This window comes from Suncus etruscus, chromosome 11, assembly GCF_024139225.1.
Source record: "Suncus etruscus isolate mSunEtr1 chromosome 11, mSunEtr1.pri.cur, whole genome shotgun sequence".
NCBI lineage: Eukaryota > Metazoa > Chordata > Mammalia > Eulipotyphla > Soricidae > Suncus > Suncus etruscus.
In genome coordinates this window covers 22,427,770-22,443,419 of record NC_064858.1, presented here as the reverse complement: position 1 = coordinate 22,443,419, position 15,650 = coordinate 22,427,770, and the positions used below count along the sequence as shown (strand labels likewise).

Here is a 15,650-nt window from a genome sequence, read left to right as displayed (position 1 = left end):
TCCTCTCCTCCTCCTCCTCCTCCTTCTCCCATCTGCACTCAATCCCCACCCCCTGCAAGAACTTCAGTTAGATTCAATATTAAGTGGGAATTGAGAAGATACCAAGAGCCTAAGACTCTAGAGAGGAACAAAGTGACCCATTACAAGTGATCCTTGTGGTAAGCACCAGTGACACTGTCTAAAGGAGTCTAGCTAGTAGAAGGATTTTCAAAGCAGGACACAGAAGGTGGAAGGGGAGGGGACATAGAGGAAGGAGAAAAAAAGGGTGACTGATTTGGTCTCTGGTGAAAAGGCAGGAGCAAAGCTTCACACAGAGATCCCCTATAGAAGATTTTTAAAAGCTGTATAAAAACAAGCTAATAAAATATGGATTGATGTAAAACCTATTAATTTTCACTTTAAGATCAGTAACTCATGGGGCCAGAATCATAGTACAGTGGCTAAGGTAATTGTTTTCTTGTTTGTTGGTTGGTTTTTGGGTCACACCTGGCAGCACTGAGTGGTAACTCCTGGTTCTATGCTCAGAAATCGCCCCTGGCAGGCACAGGGGACCATATGGGATGCCAGGATTCGAACCACTGTCCTTCTGCATGAAAGGCAAATGCCTTGCCTCCAAGCTATCTCTCCAGCCCCGTGACTACGGTATTTGATTTGCATGCAGCCAACCTGGGTTCAAAACCCCCACAAGCCATATAGCCCCCTGCAACATCAGGAATGACCCCTGAGCACAAAGACTGGAGTAAGCCCTGAGCAATACTGGGTGTAGCCCCCTCAAAAAAGTCAATACTCACAGAATTGTATTAATAAAAGCAAAATTATTAGTATACTTAAGCTTGAAAAATAAACTGAAGAGAAGGTGAAAAACTAAAGCAGAGAAAGTTAGTGGCTTAAATGCTAGGGATTTAAGTACGGGAGAGAAATGAGAGAAATGTCCTTGGTGTAACCTTATTAGCAGTCTGGCAAGTCCCTGAAAACTTCAAAACTGAAACTTCACATGACCCAAGTCTCTCCTGCTGGGCATTTCCCTGTGTAACAAGGTCAAATCTTACTTGGAGCTTTGTGCACTTGCATTTCCATGCAGTTTTGTCCCCATGACATGAGTGTGCACCAGCATAGGGAAAATATGGCCGAGGATGCAAAAGAACACCCTCCACCATGTGAAGGGATGAAGTGAGCCAGATGCAGAAATACACTGTGATGTTATACACATATCGCACAGAAACAGAAACAAGTAGGCTAAGTAAAATATGGAAAAACTTAAAAAGTCACTTACGAGGAGAGGTACAAAATGGTGGGAAAAGGTAGGGGAGAGCTTGGAGGAGGTAGTGGGGCAGGAAGGATGAACTGGCAGAGAGGTGATAGGAAGGAACATTTGAGGAGACTGTCCTGGAAGACTGCCCTCGAAGACACCATAACACTCCCCAACAGATACCCCAACACCCTTCCACAAGCACCATTCAAGAGATACCCCAACACCCAACACTCTAGCACACATCCCAAAACCCCTCAATGGAAACCCCAACACCCCTCAACAGACACAGTTGTATGAGATATGGCCACTTCTAACCCTTCTCACTTCAACATGCAGACCTACCTATTGACTATCTCAGCTGGTGGTGGGGAGAGCATGCTAGTGCCAACTGACCACATCCACTCTTAGCAGGTGTGGCAATGGGACCATCAGCAAACCCCACCCCATCCCTCCACATGGCTTTTGATGTATCTCGAAACTACTTCCACCATAAAGCTACAGGTAAAAACAAAAAATTGGGGGGAGCGGTAAAAATGTTTTTAATTAATATATGCTCCCTGGCCTCTTGGAAACAAACTATTGAAATCCATATAAACACTCTTGTTAATAAAAATAAAACCTGAAGGCCAGGAATATGGCTCAAGGGGCAAGGCACAGGTCCAGCACACAGAGACCTGGAGCTGAACTCTGCACCACATGCTCCCCTACCCTGTCCTGCCAAGTGTGGCCCTGAGGGGGGTGGGGAGCACACCAGAAGTGGCTGCTATAACAACAATAAACTCCAATAAAACTGGCAACCTACTGCAACATAAATCTGGAAATTTGTGAACATATGTCTTATTCAGAAGAAAACAGAGAAAGAGCTGGAATTTAGGGCCTGTGGTGATAATAAAGTGGGTAGGGTTCAATCCCCAGCATCCCATGTGGTCCCAAGAACTACCAGGAGTGATTCCTGAGTGTATCATCAGGAGTAAGCCCTGAGTATCTGCAGGTGTTGTCCAAAAAAAAAAAAAAAAAAAAACTAATGAAAGGAAGGGAAGGCGGGAGGGAGGGAGGGAGGAAGGGAGGGAGGGAGGGAGGAAGGGAGGGAGGGAGGGAGGGAGGGAGGGAGGGAAGGAGAACTTAATCACTTCTGCCTGCCCTAAGATCCTTCTTAAATGGAAATGTAATTACATCAGGGTCAATGTTAATGTGAAAATATATGTGTGGGAGGTTCTCTCTACTTCAAAGCACTCCTTAATCAGACAGCATCTCAGCACAAGGATTGTAACACTTGTAATACCTCTACACTGCTGGATGAACATAGATTGTGGCATAAAAAGTAAGTGGCACATGAGCCCAGCCCAGGGTTCGTCCCCAGCCCCAGAAGGCAACACACCTGTAAGATCTCAATGATCTTCAGCTTAGTGTCCATCACTGTCACATCCTCCTGCTCGACAGCACTGCCCTGCTTGCAGGGGAGGGCACTGGGTGGCACGTCCGGGATGCTCACAGGGAAGATGGAGCCACGGCTAAGCACCATCTGTGTCATCATCTCGCCCACCTCATGGATGGTCCTCATGACATTGTTTCCTGCATGAGAAATAGTCCCGCTCATCATACACAGCCTTGGGGTACAGCTGCAGGAACATGTTACCAACCTCATCAGTTGACAGAAGGGGCAAGGGCAGGTGAGGGCATCACTGGACATATGACAGGGCAGGAAAGATGGTACAGGGGTTCAGGCACCCACCTGGTACATGACAAACCCTGACCCCACTCACCCCCAGTCCATGGTCCCCAAAGCATAGCCCAAAATCCCCCAGGATCTGCTGGCACTGCAGCACTGCCTCCCACCAAAGCATTAGCACAGTTGGTCAGAATCCTCAGGGACATGGCAGAGCAGAGGCCCAAAGCCCAAGCCCTATAGACTGGAGCATCCAATATGCACCCAGGCTGACAAGAGGCTCAGACTGCCCTTGTACCATATGGGGCCCCAAGCATAGCCAAATGCGATCCTCAAGCATTGAGCTGGAAGTACCAAGACACATCCAGCTATGACCCTCAAATGGAACAACACAAAACAGTACTGAGGTAAGGGGCCAAAGCAATAGCACAGTGGTAGGGCATTTGCTTTGCACGCAGCTGACCCAAGACAGACCTCAGTTCGATCCCCAGCATCCTATATGGTCCTCCAAGCCAGAGTGACTTCACAGTGCATAGCCAGGAGTAACCCCTGAGCATCACTGGGTGTAGCCCAAAAACAAACAAACAAATTGCATCTTCTTTCCATTTCCCTTCCTCTTGATTAACATCCTTCAGGGCTGAGGAAGAGAAATTGCCACTGTCACATTCTTGGATCTAGAGGCAAAGCTCCATGAACACCCATGAAGCAGAGCCAGAGACTGTGAAAGTGAAGGAGACCATTGTTCTGTTGGAGCCTAGCAGACTGCTGGGAGGATCTGCAACCAGGTTGGGGAACACACAGGGGTCAGGTAGATGGGCCTGTGGGTTGGCAGTGGTTCTTGGTTTGGAAGGAAAAGCACAGAATGGTTCTGGCGGCAGGTGAAACAATGAAAAACTGAGTGGGATGGGATAGCCCATGGTGACAAGGTTCAGTGGGTTTCACTTTGCTTCTGCAGGGACACCACCCATCCCCACATACTCGCTTCTTATGCATTTTGAATAATGTTTTTCCTATCATAGTGGACAGAGAACAGGAAGTATGTTGACCAAAGCCATCTGTTCAGGCAGATGTAACTTTTCCCGATAGCAGCTGAGCTCATCCTTGCTACATAGTCTGATGGACGGTGTCACTGTGTAGAACTTTGAGTGCCAGACTCGGGGGAGGCTAAGGACACTGATCACATAAACTGTGTGCTGATGCTGCTATAGATCCAGAGTCTTTTTCTTGTCACACTGGCTTATCTGTCATGACTAATCTCACAAGGGGAACATACCAAGGGCAAATGTCACCATGGCCCCCATAGCTCTCCTAAGACATCCCAAGAAAGTGCATTCTGAGAACATTGACTTTTCATGCTGTGGAAAGACCTTACGGCTGGAAAGGCAGACTAGGAAGAGGAAATACTTAAAATGATCATGAGCCCTGAGCACTCTCTCACCACTGCATCCTGGAAAGTAAAAAGTTTTTCATACGCTCCAGCCTGCCACAAACTAGCCCTGGATGCCTGTGAAAACAGAAATGCTCTGCGTATACAGAGCCCTTCTGAACTGGCCAAATGGTCAGATTTTTTTCCTAGCATGGGTAAAAGTTAGCTCAAGCTTTTTAATGAGAGGCCTTGTGTGTGTGTGTGTGTGTGTGTGTGTGTGAGAGAGAGAGAGAGAGAGAGAGAGAGAGAGAGAGAGAGAGAGAGAGAGAGAGAGAGAACAGATAAAAAAAACAGCAACGAGTTTGCACAAGGCTGGCCCAAGGCCTGGAGACATCTTGCTTCTATCAGGGTAACCTGGAGACTTCATCGTTCTCTAGGTTGCTTCACAATGTGGCCTTTGATATCCTGTTCCACTCTGGGCCTCAATGCTCCACGAATTGGCCAGATAAACATCTGGTTGCTGGAATCAGCTGCTCCAGTCAAAGACAACTAGTTTATTAAGTCCTGGTTCCACAGTGTTCCTGTCAGTCTCCCAAAAAAGGCTTTCTCACTGCTGACACACAACAGGCCCCTCCATGATTTTTCCCTCTAATACACACAGCCAGACTTGGCCCCCACGTGTCTGCATCTTATTTAGATTTGCATGGGAAATAATCATTTAATCCAATGACTATTACACAGATAGTTAGCCTAGACGATGCCATTCCCCAAATAGAGATCCTGTCACCAGGCAATTAAAATGAAAGCCCAGAACCATAATAATCTGTAACACATGTTGTCAATGGCATGGGGGGACTTCCTCAGCTGTGCCACACACACTCTGATGCCTGTGCTACGTGGTCATCGCAAACACTCCAAGCAGCTTCATGGACAGCCAAGCCAGACGTTCTAATTTCCAAGAGGCCCTGCTTTCTGGGCCTGGTGGGCGGTGGCAAGCAGTGCTCACGCTGCGGACTATTAGAGCTTCTAAAGCTGAAGTCAAATCCATAGAAACCACAGACGACACAAATCTCCATTTTTCTGTTCTTCTGCAGAGAGGTTTCTAAATTCTAGGCATCTGAGACTAGGCAGAGGCAATGGGTGCTCAGCCCTTACTATCTCTCTTCTCATCTATTTAACTCCTCCAAAGCTTTCTGCCAAGGGCTGATGCTCTAGAATATAGAGCTTCTAGACTCACTTGGTCCTCAAAATTCTGACTTTCTAGGCCCTTCCCATCAACCTCCCTGACAGAACTTGGATTTATAAAGAAAGTATATTGAGCTTGTTTGATTAAAAAAAAAGTGAGATTTTTGCTTAAGTCAAAAGAAAGAAGGAAAATCTGGCAAACAAGAGCCAATGGACTTTCTTTGGGCCCATCAGTAACTGATGAGAGAGATCTTTACTCATCCTATTCCCTCAAAAGAAAGTCACCAGAGTAATACAGGCAAAGATATAAGCTGCTAGGAGTACCCAGAACTGAGTGGTGTGGAAGACACTGCTTAGGAAGGTTCCACCACCAATTCCCAAGAAAGACCAAGCAATGAAGGTTTGACCGAGACAGGCTACATGGCCCAGAGTCAACGCTTTCCTTTGCTGACACTGGTTCAAGCACCAGACAGATCCATGTGGTTCATGGCTCTGTCAGAAATGGAGAATCTTGCCTGTTTGAAATTAATCTTATGGTCACTGTCATTTTGTTTCAAAGCCATCCCTTCCTCTTACCTCTAATTGAAATACTTTTCTCTCGTGTAAGAACAAAGATGATCATATGAATTTTCCAAGCACTTTGGTTCCAGACAAACACTTCCGGTATTCTTGGTATTTATATTAGATACAGGAGAATAAGACTTTTATAAGAGAGGACAGATATATTTGTTTGGAGGAGTTCGCTGAGTAACTGTTCAACAGAATTTAAATGTTCTAAAACTATTAAGGCTAGTTCTGTGCTGTATAACGATAGAAGCCCCCAAAATGGATAACCTTTAAATGCTCTTCTTATTTGCCTGAAAGACATTTTTATATTTAGATGTGAACAGGTATATCTGCTGTGGTAAAAAGCACAGAATGATCCCTCCAGAAGCTTCCTACTTCCTACCAATTCTTTTCAGAACACGGCCACACCTTGGCACTGGCAACTTTCTACTGGAACATTTTTTGGAGCCTGCTTCCACCCAGTGGTGGAGGGTCAAGGGTTGGCAGAGGGTCTTCAAATGAGGATAGTCAAAATGCTGACAAATCAAGGAGTGGGAGCTAGAGACAGACAGCTCACCAGGTAAAGCCATACAACTCCATTGAGAAAACTCAATTTCAGGACCCTCTAGAGACTGGAAGTAGGTAACCTGGAATCAGCTGGGGGCCCAGCCAGCCAGACTATACTCCCGAGGGTCTTCCCAGGCTCTCTCTTTCCCCAACATTCCCAGTTTCTGGTATAATGTTCAGTCCCCTACTGACTTCTAGGTGCGCCCTGAGCAGCGGGACCCCATCTACATTTAACCCCAGCATCTTCATGCTCTACACACTTCAAGGCCTGAGCACAGCCTCTCCTTGTACCCTGTACTTCAAGTTTATTCCACATCCCCTTCAAAACAGAAAGTATGTGAGGAAAGGAAATCACCTAGTGACTGCTGTAGCCCTAACACCTGAATAGTGCCAGGTAACCAGGAGCTATTCAATAAGAGCTTGCCAGGTTAATAGACTGGCAAAGGAAAAAAGGACAGAGTAGTACATTTACACCATTAATCATTGCTGGACTTAGTACAATAGCTAAGATAAGCAATCAACCTAGATATTCAATGGCAGATACATGGGTTGTGAACATGTGGTACATATACACAATGGAATACTATAAGGATGCAAGGAACAATGAAATCATGCAACCAGGTTTGCTGCAACCTGGGTGGAACTGGAAGATACCATGTTGAGTGAAGTAACCAGAAGAAATACAAACATAGGATGATCTCATTTATCTATGGTATGTAAAATAACTTGATGAGAACATATAATACAGTAAGGGGATAGGGACGCCTAGGTCACTATTGACTCTATAGCTTAGGGAGGAGAAGAGAGAATGAAAGAAATCAAGGGGGAAAGGAAGAGGGTGAGAAAGGAAAGTAATGGGTGAGTAGGAAGAAGTCTGTGCTTGAATTATATTGGTAATATGGGAGATTCAATAAGACTGAAAACATAAGATTTAAGCTCTAAGCCAAAACTACTGACCTTTGTAATTTACCTGGCCAAGATGGCAGACAAGGGATGAAGGATGGGGGCTGAAGGATGAGTATAACAGAGTATGGGAACACTGGTGATGGGAGCTGACACTGTTGGTGGGATTGGTGTTAAAATATTATGTGCCTAAAACTCAACTATTAATAACTTTATAAACCATGGTTCTTTAATTATATTTTATTTTATAGAATGTAATACTGAAAAGTTATATGGTTTGCAAAAAAAAAAAATGGACTTCAAAGATAATCCCTGTCCCTCTAGGAGAACTTTGCAAAGAAAGTGTTTGGTTTTGTGTTGTTGTTTGGTTTTTTGGACCATACCAAGCAGTGCTCTAGGTAATTTCTTTTTTTTTTTTCCTAGATGTATGAAAAACACTTTTATTTCCACCTGGTGGGCCCTAGACACACACGCAGGTAGTCCTGAAAAATATAGAACGCTTCACGAATTTGCGTGTCATCCTTGCACAGGGGCCATGCTAATCTTCTCTGTATTGTTCCAATTTTGGTATAAGTGCTGCCGAAGCGAGCACTCTAGGTAATTTCTATCTCTGCACTCAGATGGTAGGAATGTCAACTGGTTCAGGCTTGTTGGGAAATGATATTGACAATCCTCAAAAAAAAAAAAAAAAAACCAAGAATTGAGTTTCCATATAATCCAGCAAATTCTACTTCTTGACATCTACCCCAAGAGCAGCAACCAACAACAAAAAATTCAATTCCTAAAATACATCTTCACTCCTATGTTCATTGCAGCACTATTTACCTCAGCCAAAAGCCTGAACCAAGCCAAATGTCCAAGAATAGATGAGTGGATAAAGAGTGGTACATATACACAATATAATACTACTCAGCTATTAGAAAAAACAAAATCATGCTATTTGCAGCCGGAGAGATAGCATGGAGGTAAGGCGGTTGCCTTGCATGCAGAAGGATGGTGATTCGAATCCCGGCATCCCACATGGTCCCCTGAGCCTGCCAAGAGCGATTTCTGAGTGTAGAGCCAGGAGTAACCCCTAAGCACTGCCGGATGTGACCCAAAAACCAAAACAAAACAAACAAAAAAAAAAAACCATACTATTTGCTTCATGCTAGATCTGGAGAGTATCATACTGAGTGGAGTTAGGAGAGGGACAGATAGAAAATGATCTCTCATTTTGAGATAGAAATAAACATAGTATGGGCAATAACAAATGTCCAAAGGCAACAAAAACTGAGAACTGGTCTTTAGTAGAGGAGAGAGAGGATATGAGGCAGGCGAGGACAATGGTGAGGAAAAGCAGACACTCTGGAGGAGGGTAGTGTGCTGGAATGCTTCATGCATGAAACCCCACCATGAATAGAACTGTAAACCACAGCGTCTAAAATAAAGCTTGATAAATAAAATTAGAACAAATACTTGACAAAGAAGACAAGATGGTGCCCAACTTTCTTATTTTAAATAAACATTCACTGAATGCAGTGTATTGACAACCAGAATCCGAGTTTCCAATTTGGGAAAAAGGACAAAACAAAATATGTAACTAAAATGTTTATGTACATAAAATATGTATGTATGTAAAATATGTGTAAATATGTTTATGTATGTAAGGAAAAATGTTATTCATCATCCTTTTTATTTTTTACTGCATAGAAGAGAATTCTTCCCCTCCAGGATCCTACAGTGAAAGGTTATTCAAAGGACGAGTTGAAAAGCAATTTATACAGTATGGGAATTCAACATCTTATTTGGATTTCATCACTGTCAGACTGACAATCATTTCAGTATTCCAAACCTTAAAGCCTTAATTTTCAAAATTGATTTCTAATTCCTAACAGTTGGTAATCCAAACACAAAATGAATTTACATACTAATTGTATAACTGTGCTGTGATTTAAATACAGTGAAATGCACAGATCTTAAAACAAAAGTTGCAACAGTTTTGACAAGAGCATATCACCCAGATGCTGAAATTCCCATTACCCAGTCTGCTCCTTCCTGACTTTTTGCTAAAGCACAACCTCTCCTCTGCTCCAACACAGCGTAAAAACACTCAGGTAGTAAGTCCAGACTCACAGACATGGGTTCAGTGAAACCATCAGAACCAGAGAGAACTACTTCCTTGCTGCTTGGTTGTGAAAGCAGATGATTTGTTCAGTCCAGACTTGTGTGAAATCAGAAATAGCACATTTCTCAACAGCAAAGCTACCAGGAAACAAAACAAGATTGCTAATGCAATCAAATTCCAAAATGGTACCAACAGGTTGCAAGCTAATGGGTTAAGAAGTCCAACAAGGCAAAAATCAAATTGTGAAATGCCCTGCACTTAGATCCAAATCAAACCAGCTCAAGTGAAAGCCTGGGCAGGACTTCTCTACAGGGAACCACATGGCCCTCTAGGTCCCCAGGATCTTCCAAGAGGGTGACAGATAAAAATCGTTTCAATGGCATCTCATAGCAAAAGATTAGGGAGCCAACTGGTAGGATGGGGGGAAACAGGAAGTAGGAAGGCAGGAGGTGGCGTAGTTAGACAAAGGTTGGGAAGCACTGTGGCAGAGGATCAGTTAGAACACCAGCTAAGTTCCAGTTCAATAGGAATCACTACTGTGTCCTCATGAAATCATCACAGCCTCTGAGACTGCATTGCAAAGGGTGAGGAAACCCAAGGACTGGGATTAGGACTCTGGAGTCTCAAAGGAACTGCAAAGAACAGTTGGGATTAGTATGTTAGGACAGCAGACAGGGCATTTGCCTTGCATGTAGCTGATCTGGATTCCATCCCTGGCATCCCATATGGTCTTCCACGCCCTACCAGAAGTAATTCTTAGTATAGAGCCAGGAATAATCCCTGAACCCTGACAAAGTGTGGCCAAAATATGCGGTTGACCCAAACAGACTGCGTTTTGAATCCTGACGTTCCCTATCATCCCCCGAGTCTATCAGGAGCAAGTTCTGAGTGCAGAACCAGGAGGAACCCCTGAGTGCCACCCGGTGTGACCCCTAAACAAACAAACAAAATATGACAAAGTGTGGCCAAAATAAGGAGGTATTGGGGAAGGGCGCAGTTGACCACAGATAAGGAACCTTTACAAGAAAGACCAACACAAAGAAGTAACAGTAGCTTCCACATGAGGACAAGAAACAAAAACAAAAGTACAGGCTGGAAGGAGATATACCTGGGATGACCAATAATCAGAGCCACTAGATATGCTCTTTGGAGCAACAGAGCCCTGGACACCTGGGGGCTCAATAAGATACCAAACAGGGGCCAGACAGATAGCATGGAGGTAGAGTGTTTGCCTTGCATGCAGAAGGACGGTGTTCGAATCCTGGCATTCCATATGGTCCCCTGAGCTGGAGTGATTTCTGAGCATAGAGTCAGAAGTAACCCCTGAGCGCTACCAGGTATAACCCCTCCCCCCCAAAAAAATAAGATACCAATCATTTATAGAGGTTGCATAAATAAAGTTCAAGGAACATGTGGGTAATTTCTACATCCACTATTCAGTGTTTTTGCAGGGTCCTGGGATGCCCTTCTAACCAGCACTGAAAGAACCAGGGAAACCATGTAGTGTCTGAAGCCCTGGCTGAGTCAGTCTGAGGCACCAAAGATGAGCAGGAGGAATCAAAAAGAACAGAGGACAAGAGGCAGACAAGGGAAGATAGACTCTGTGGCCAGGCCTGGGGTATGGAACTAGGCCAAGAATGGAGTCTCTACCAGTAATTCGGGGATGGCACGAGCCTTCCCAGTCCTGGACATCATTCCCATTACAGTCAGCTCACTCAGCTTCCAGTTCACCTACATGAGTACAAGACCAGGAAATAGTTTTAGCTCAAAGTGACATTGATTCTATATCATCCACTCATTGAGAGTTTGAAAAGTCCATATGAAAGCTTGTAGCAAAGAAAACCAATCATCTATCTGGACTGTTTTGAACTAGAAAGATATTTGGAGAGGTGTGGGGGGGGGGGGCGCACAGGGCTGCACTCAGGTGTTACTCCTGGCTCTGCACTCAGAAATCACTCCTGGCAGGTTCGGGGAACCATATGGGATGCCAAGATCGAACCCGGGTCAGCCACCTGCAAAGCAAATACCCTACCCACTGTGTTCTCACTCCAGCCCCTAGAAAGATATCTATCATCTAGATACACACAGTTATATAAAATGTGTGGTTTATGTCATCAACAAAAAGATATCTCTGAACACCAAGTAAGCAGATAACAATCGCTTGGGCAGGTTACAGAAAAGCTACAGAATCAGAAAAATGTTTTTAGTTTCTCTCTCTACATTGATTCTGAATTAGTGAATCTGAATCTAGTTTGTTAGATAGACTAGGTAGTGACGGTAAGGCTCACAGAGATTTCTCTAAGTTCAGTATGGAAGAAAGACTGAGAACAAATATCAAAAGAGGTTGGAAAGAGTACTGGATGAAGACATGTGCCTCACAGCCAGAGAGGTGGTACAGTGGGTAGAGTGCTTGCCTTGCATGAGTCAATCCGAGTTTGATCCCTGGCATCCCAGGTGGTCCCAGAGTCTGCCAAGAGTGATTCCTGATACCAGAGTCAGAAGTAACCCCTAAGTATTGCTGGGTGAGGACCCAAAAAATTAGGGGAAGGGGAGAGAGTAACATGTATCTTGCATGTGTCTTAACTCAGTAATATCCCTGGCAAAATGTGGTCCCAACATCACAAAATACATCACAAAATACTTTGATCCCTGGGGGTCCCCAAACAGTCCCAGGATGGCACAGATGATTCCTATCACCATGTTCAAACTGACACTTGGGCCAAATTAACCTAGAACTGTGGGGAGCAGCTTCTAGGCCTCCTGAGAACCACCTGCAGTTCCTACTCCTCAAAAAAATGATTCAAAGAGGCACGATGCAAATTTGGGATATCAGGGTCTCTAAATAGGTTCATCTTCCAAATACAAAAGAGTATAGATGAGGAGAGTGATGAAAGTGTCTATGAGAGGCTGGGGTGGTGGTGCAAGAGGTAAGGCATTATTTGCCTTGTCGGCGCTAGCCTAGGATGGACTGTGGTTCGATCCCCTGACATCCCATATGGTCCACCAAGCCAGGAGCAATTTGTGAGCACATAGCCAAGAGTAATCCCTGAGTGTCACCGGTGTGGCCCAAAAGAAAAGAAAGTGTCTATGAAATACAGAAGGGGCTCAGAGAACAGTCTGAGGGGATACAATTCATCAGGGAGAAAAAAGCAGCAGCATCTAAAGCAGATGGAAGATCTGGACTGGAGTCTCTGAAGCAAGAGGGAGCATGTGTGAGGAGAAGGACCTGATGTTGGGTTGAGCTGAAGCAGAGCTGGGCCCATGGCCTCTACATACACATACACACACACACACAAACACACACACACACACACACACACACACCCATGCAGAGAGCCAGCAGGGATAGCTGCCCCCAGAGTTGTAGCATAAGGAAAACATTCAAGACTAGTACCAAAATGTAAGGGACAAGTCAAACCAAGGAGCAATTCTTGGTTTTAAAAACTGGTTTTGATCTAGCAAATAAAATCACATCCAGCAGTGCTCCTGAATACACACCTGCTATTTCAGAGTAAGCTTTTTGAGAAAATAGAGACAACAGAAACCAGAAGACTGGGACAGCTCACATGCAGGGCCCCAACACTACATGCATCCCAAGAGCACCACCAGGGGTCATCCCTTAAATGGAGATCCAGGAATAGCCCAAGCACCCCAGGGTGTGGCCAGAAGACCCAAATAAATAAGACATAGAAAACAGCTTCTCTGGATGAGGATCTATTGGAAAGCAGAACACCAGGCATCATGGTATTTCAAAGAAGGGAAGAATATGTATTCCAGGAGTCTCAAACTCACGGCCCATGGGCCGCAAACGGCCCTCCGTACAACATTTTGTGGCCCTGCACTAGAGGAATCTTTTTTGTTTTGTTTTTAGTTGTTTGGGTCACACCCCCCGATGTTCAAGGCTTACTACTGACATTGCACTCAAGGATCACCCCGACTTTGCCTCCTATGGCCCCCAAGTAAATTGAGTTTGAGACCCCTGATGTATTCCAATCACCCCAGGAAGACACAAGCATCCCAGGGAGAGTGGGTAGAAAAACCCTTCATGTCAGCACAAGGTCTGATGGCTTCTGTGACATTGTTCCCACAGGGCCTGTGCCCATCCCAGGGTGACCCCAGAATTGACATGTTTAGGACACCCCATCATGAGAGGCTCCATTAGGACCGTATCAGAGTCTACTTTCCCCTCCTTCCTTCCACCCCATGGCGCCACAGACTCTGAGCCTTCTCCTACAAACTCCCTTAGTGCCACTTGCTTCAGCTGAGGCCTCTGTGAGCACCGCCCCCCTACCAGAGAATGACAAAACTATGAGGAATTAGGGGACCAGACTCAAGAGGTGGCACCCAGGCCTTGCAAGTGTGAGGCCCCAGTTCATAGCCAGCTCCACAGCCACGACCACTGAGTGGCCATGAACTGCAATAAAGGAACTACTAGAAGGCTCAAAAAGTCCATAACAAAAGCTGATGCACTCTATCTATCTATAACTCTCTCTCTCTCTCTCTCTCTCTCTCTCTCTCTCTCTCTCTCTCTCTCTCTCTCTCTCTCTTTCTCTCTCTCTCTCTCTCTCTCCCTCTGTCTCTCTCTCTCTCTCTCTCTCACACACACACACACACACACACACACACACTCTGAGGTGGACAAGAGAGTGGAGAAGGTACAGGCAGTAGGAACAGCAAAATGGGACACTGCAACATGCAAGGCTAGTGGCATCACCTAAGGTAAAGGAAAGACACGAGGAGGCAGTAGGAGAGAGAGGACAGTGGGGAAACAGAGGCAAAAGGGGAGATGGTCCTGGCACAGTCTCTGCTCTGGCCACCCTGTATCTTCCTTAGAAAATAGGCCATAGACTTGAACACTAGGAAGAAAACTCAAAAACTCCGACAGGCACTGCTGTGGCCAAGACTACTTGATCTGGGGCTGTGCTAAATCTCCGTGCTAAACCTCATTCTGCTCTTTCCTCTGTCATTTGAAGCTCAGTGACTCACAATGCTGTAGCCAGTGACCCTACCAGGGGTCCACTTCCCTCTTCCACTGTCACAGAGTCCCCCCGGCCAGTTTGTCCCCTACCCTTGATAAGCTGAGTTCTGTGGAACAGATTTCAGGCTCTGATCTCCTTGATGAGTTGTCCTCCCTGCATTATGCTTTTATCTCCCACCTGTGAGAGCCAGGACAGGGATGGGGCGGAAACAGACATCAGAATGACTCCTACACTTTCTTATCCCCATCTCCTCAGAAATAACCTGCAGTCACACCTGGAACCCAGGTAAGCCTCTTGTAAGCTCGGTGCCTGTTCTGCAGGGCTTGCCATCTCCTGAATGGCCAAACACCCTGTGCTGTCTACCATAAACCACATAGGATCCATCTATTCATCAATTCTTCACAAGAGTGCCATAGTATGGCTACTTGTTCAGAGAGGAAGAGTAGGCCTGCCCTCCACATTATAAAGAATACCAACCAGTAAGGCAGGCATCTGTGCGTGCCAGTCTTCAAGGGATTATGGTTTGGAAGTGATATATATATAAAACGATGACAGTAAGACAAGCCTCCTCCTGTTATAAAAGAAGAAACTGTTCTGGCGCTCCTATTGCCTGCAAATGTTTCCTTCCTTTCTCACCCATCTAACAATGTTAAAAAGTGTTTCACTGCACCTCCCATCTCCATTTCCTTCTTCTTTAGAACAGCAAATATGTGGCCAGGAAAAGCATTTCAAGGTGGTTCACATGAAACTTCAGCCAAGTCAAAAAAGAAAAAGGAAGAAAGTTCAACAGAAACCACGTCTGATTTTCAGACAGAAGACAGAGTCAGCAGGCACCAAGCCCCAATGTTTCCAGGGGCAGGCTCTATCTGCCCCCAAAACCTCTAAGGATAGGCCCCATCCCCCAATCTCTTGGGACAAGCTCCTTGCCCCAAGTCTCCTGGGTCAAGTTGTTTCTGCACCCATGCATGAAGTCCTAGAAACAAACTTCAAAGTGTCTCTCCCTGTTGTCCCTCTTTCCTTGCCCTGATGGCTTCCACTGGGGTATAGGTCAGCCAGAGCAAGATCATATCATGCTAAAA

General features: G+C 45.2%; 1 protein-coding gene and 1 non-coding gene across 2 annotated transcripts in view; both read right to left on the bottom strand.

The window, feature by feature from the left end:
• ITPR2 (inositol 1,4,5-trisphosphate receptor type 2) overlaps nt 1-15,650 on the bottom strand; it is a 458,186-nt gene that overhangs the window by 284,635 nt on the left and 157,901 nt on the right. Inside the window, 1 exon segment of the mRNA XM_049783873.1 lies at nt 2,631-2,824. Within this exon segment, the coding sequence (XP_049639830.1) occupies nt 2,631-2,824 (194 nt within the window).
• On the bottom strand, nt 7,971-8,077 carry LOC126023448 (U6 spliceosomal RNA). The gene has a single exon (XR_007500570.1). It is a non-coding gene; the product is annotated as a U6 spliceosomal RNA (small nuclear RNA).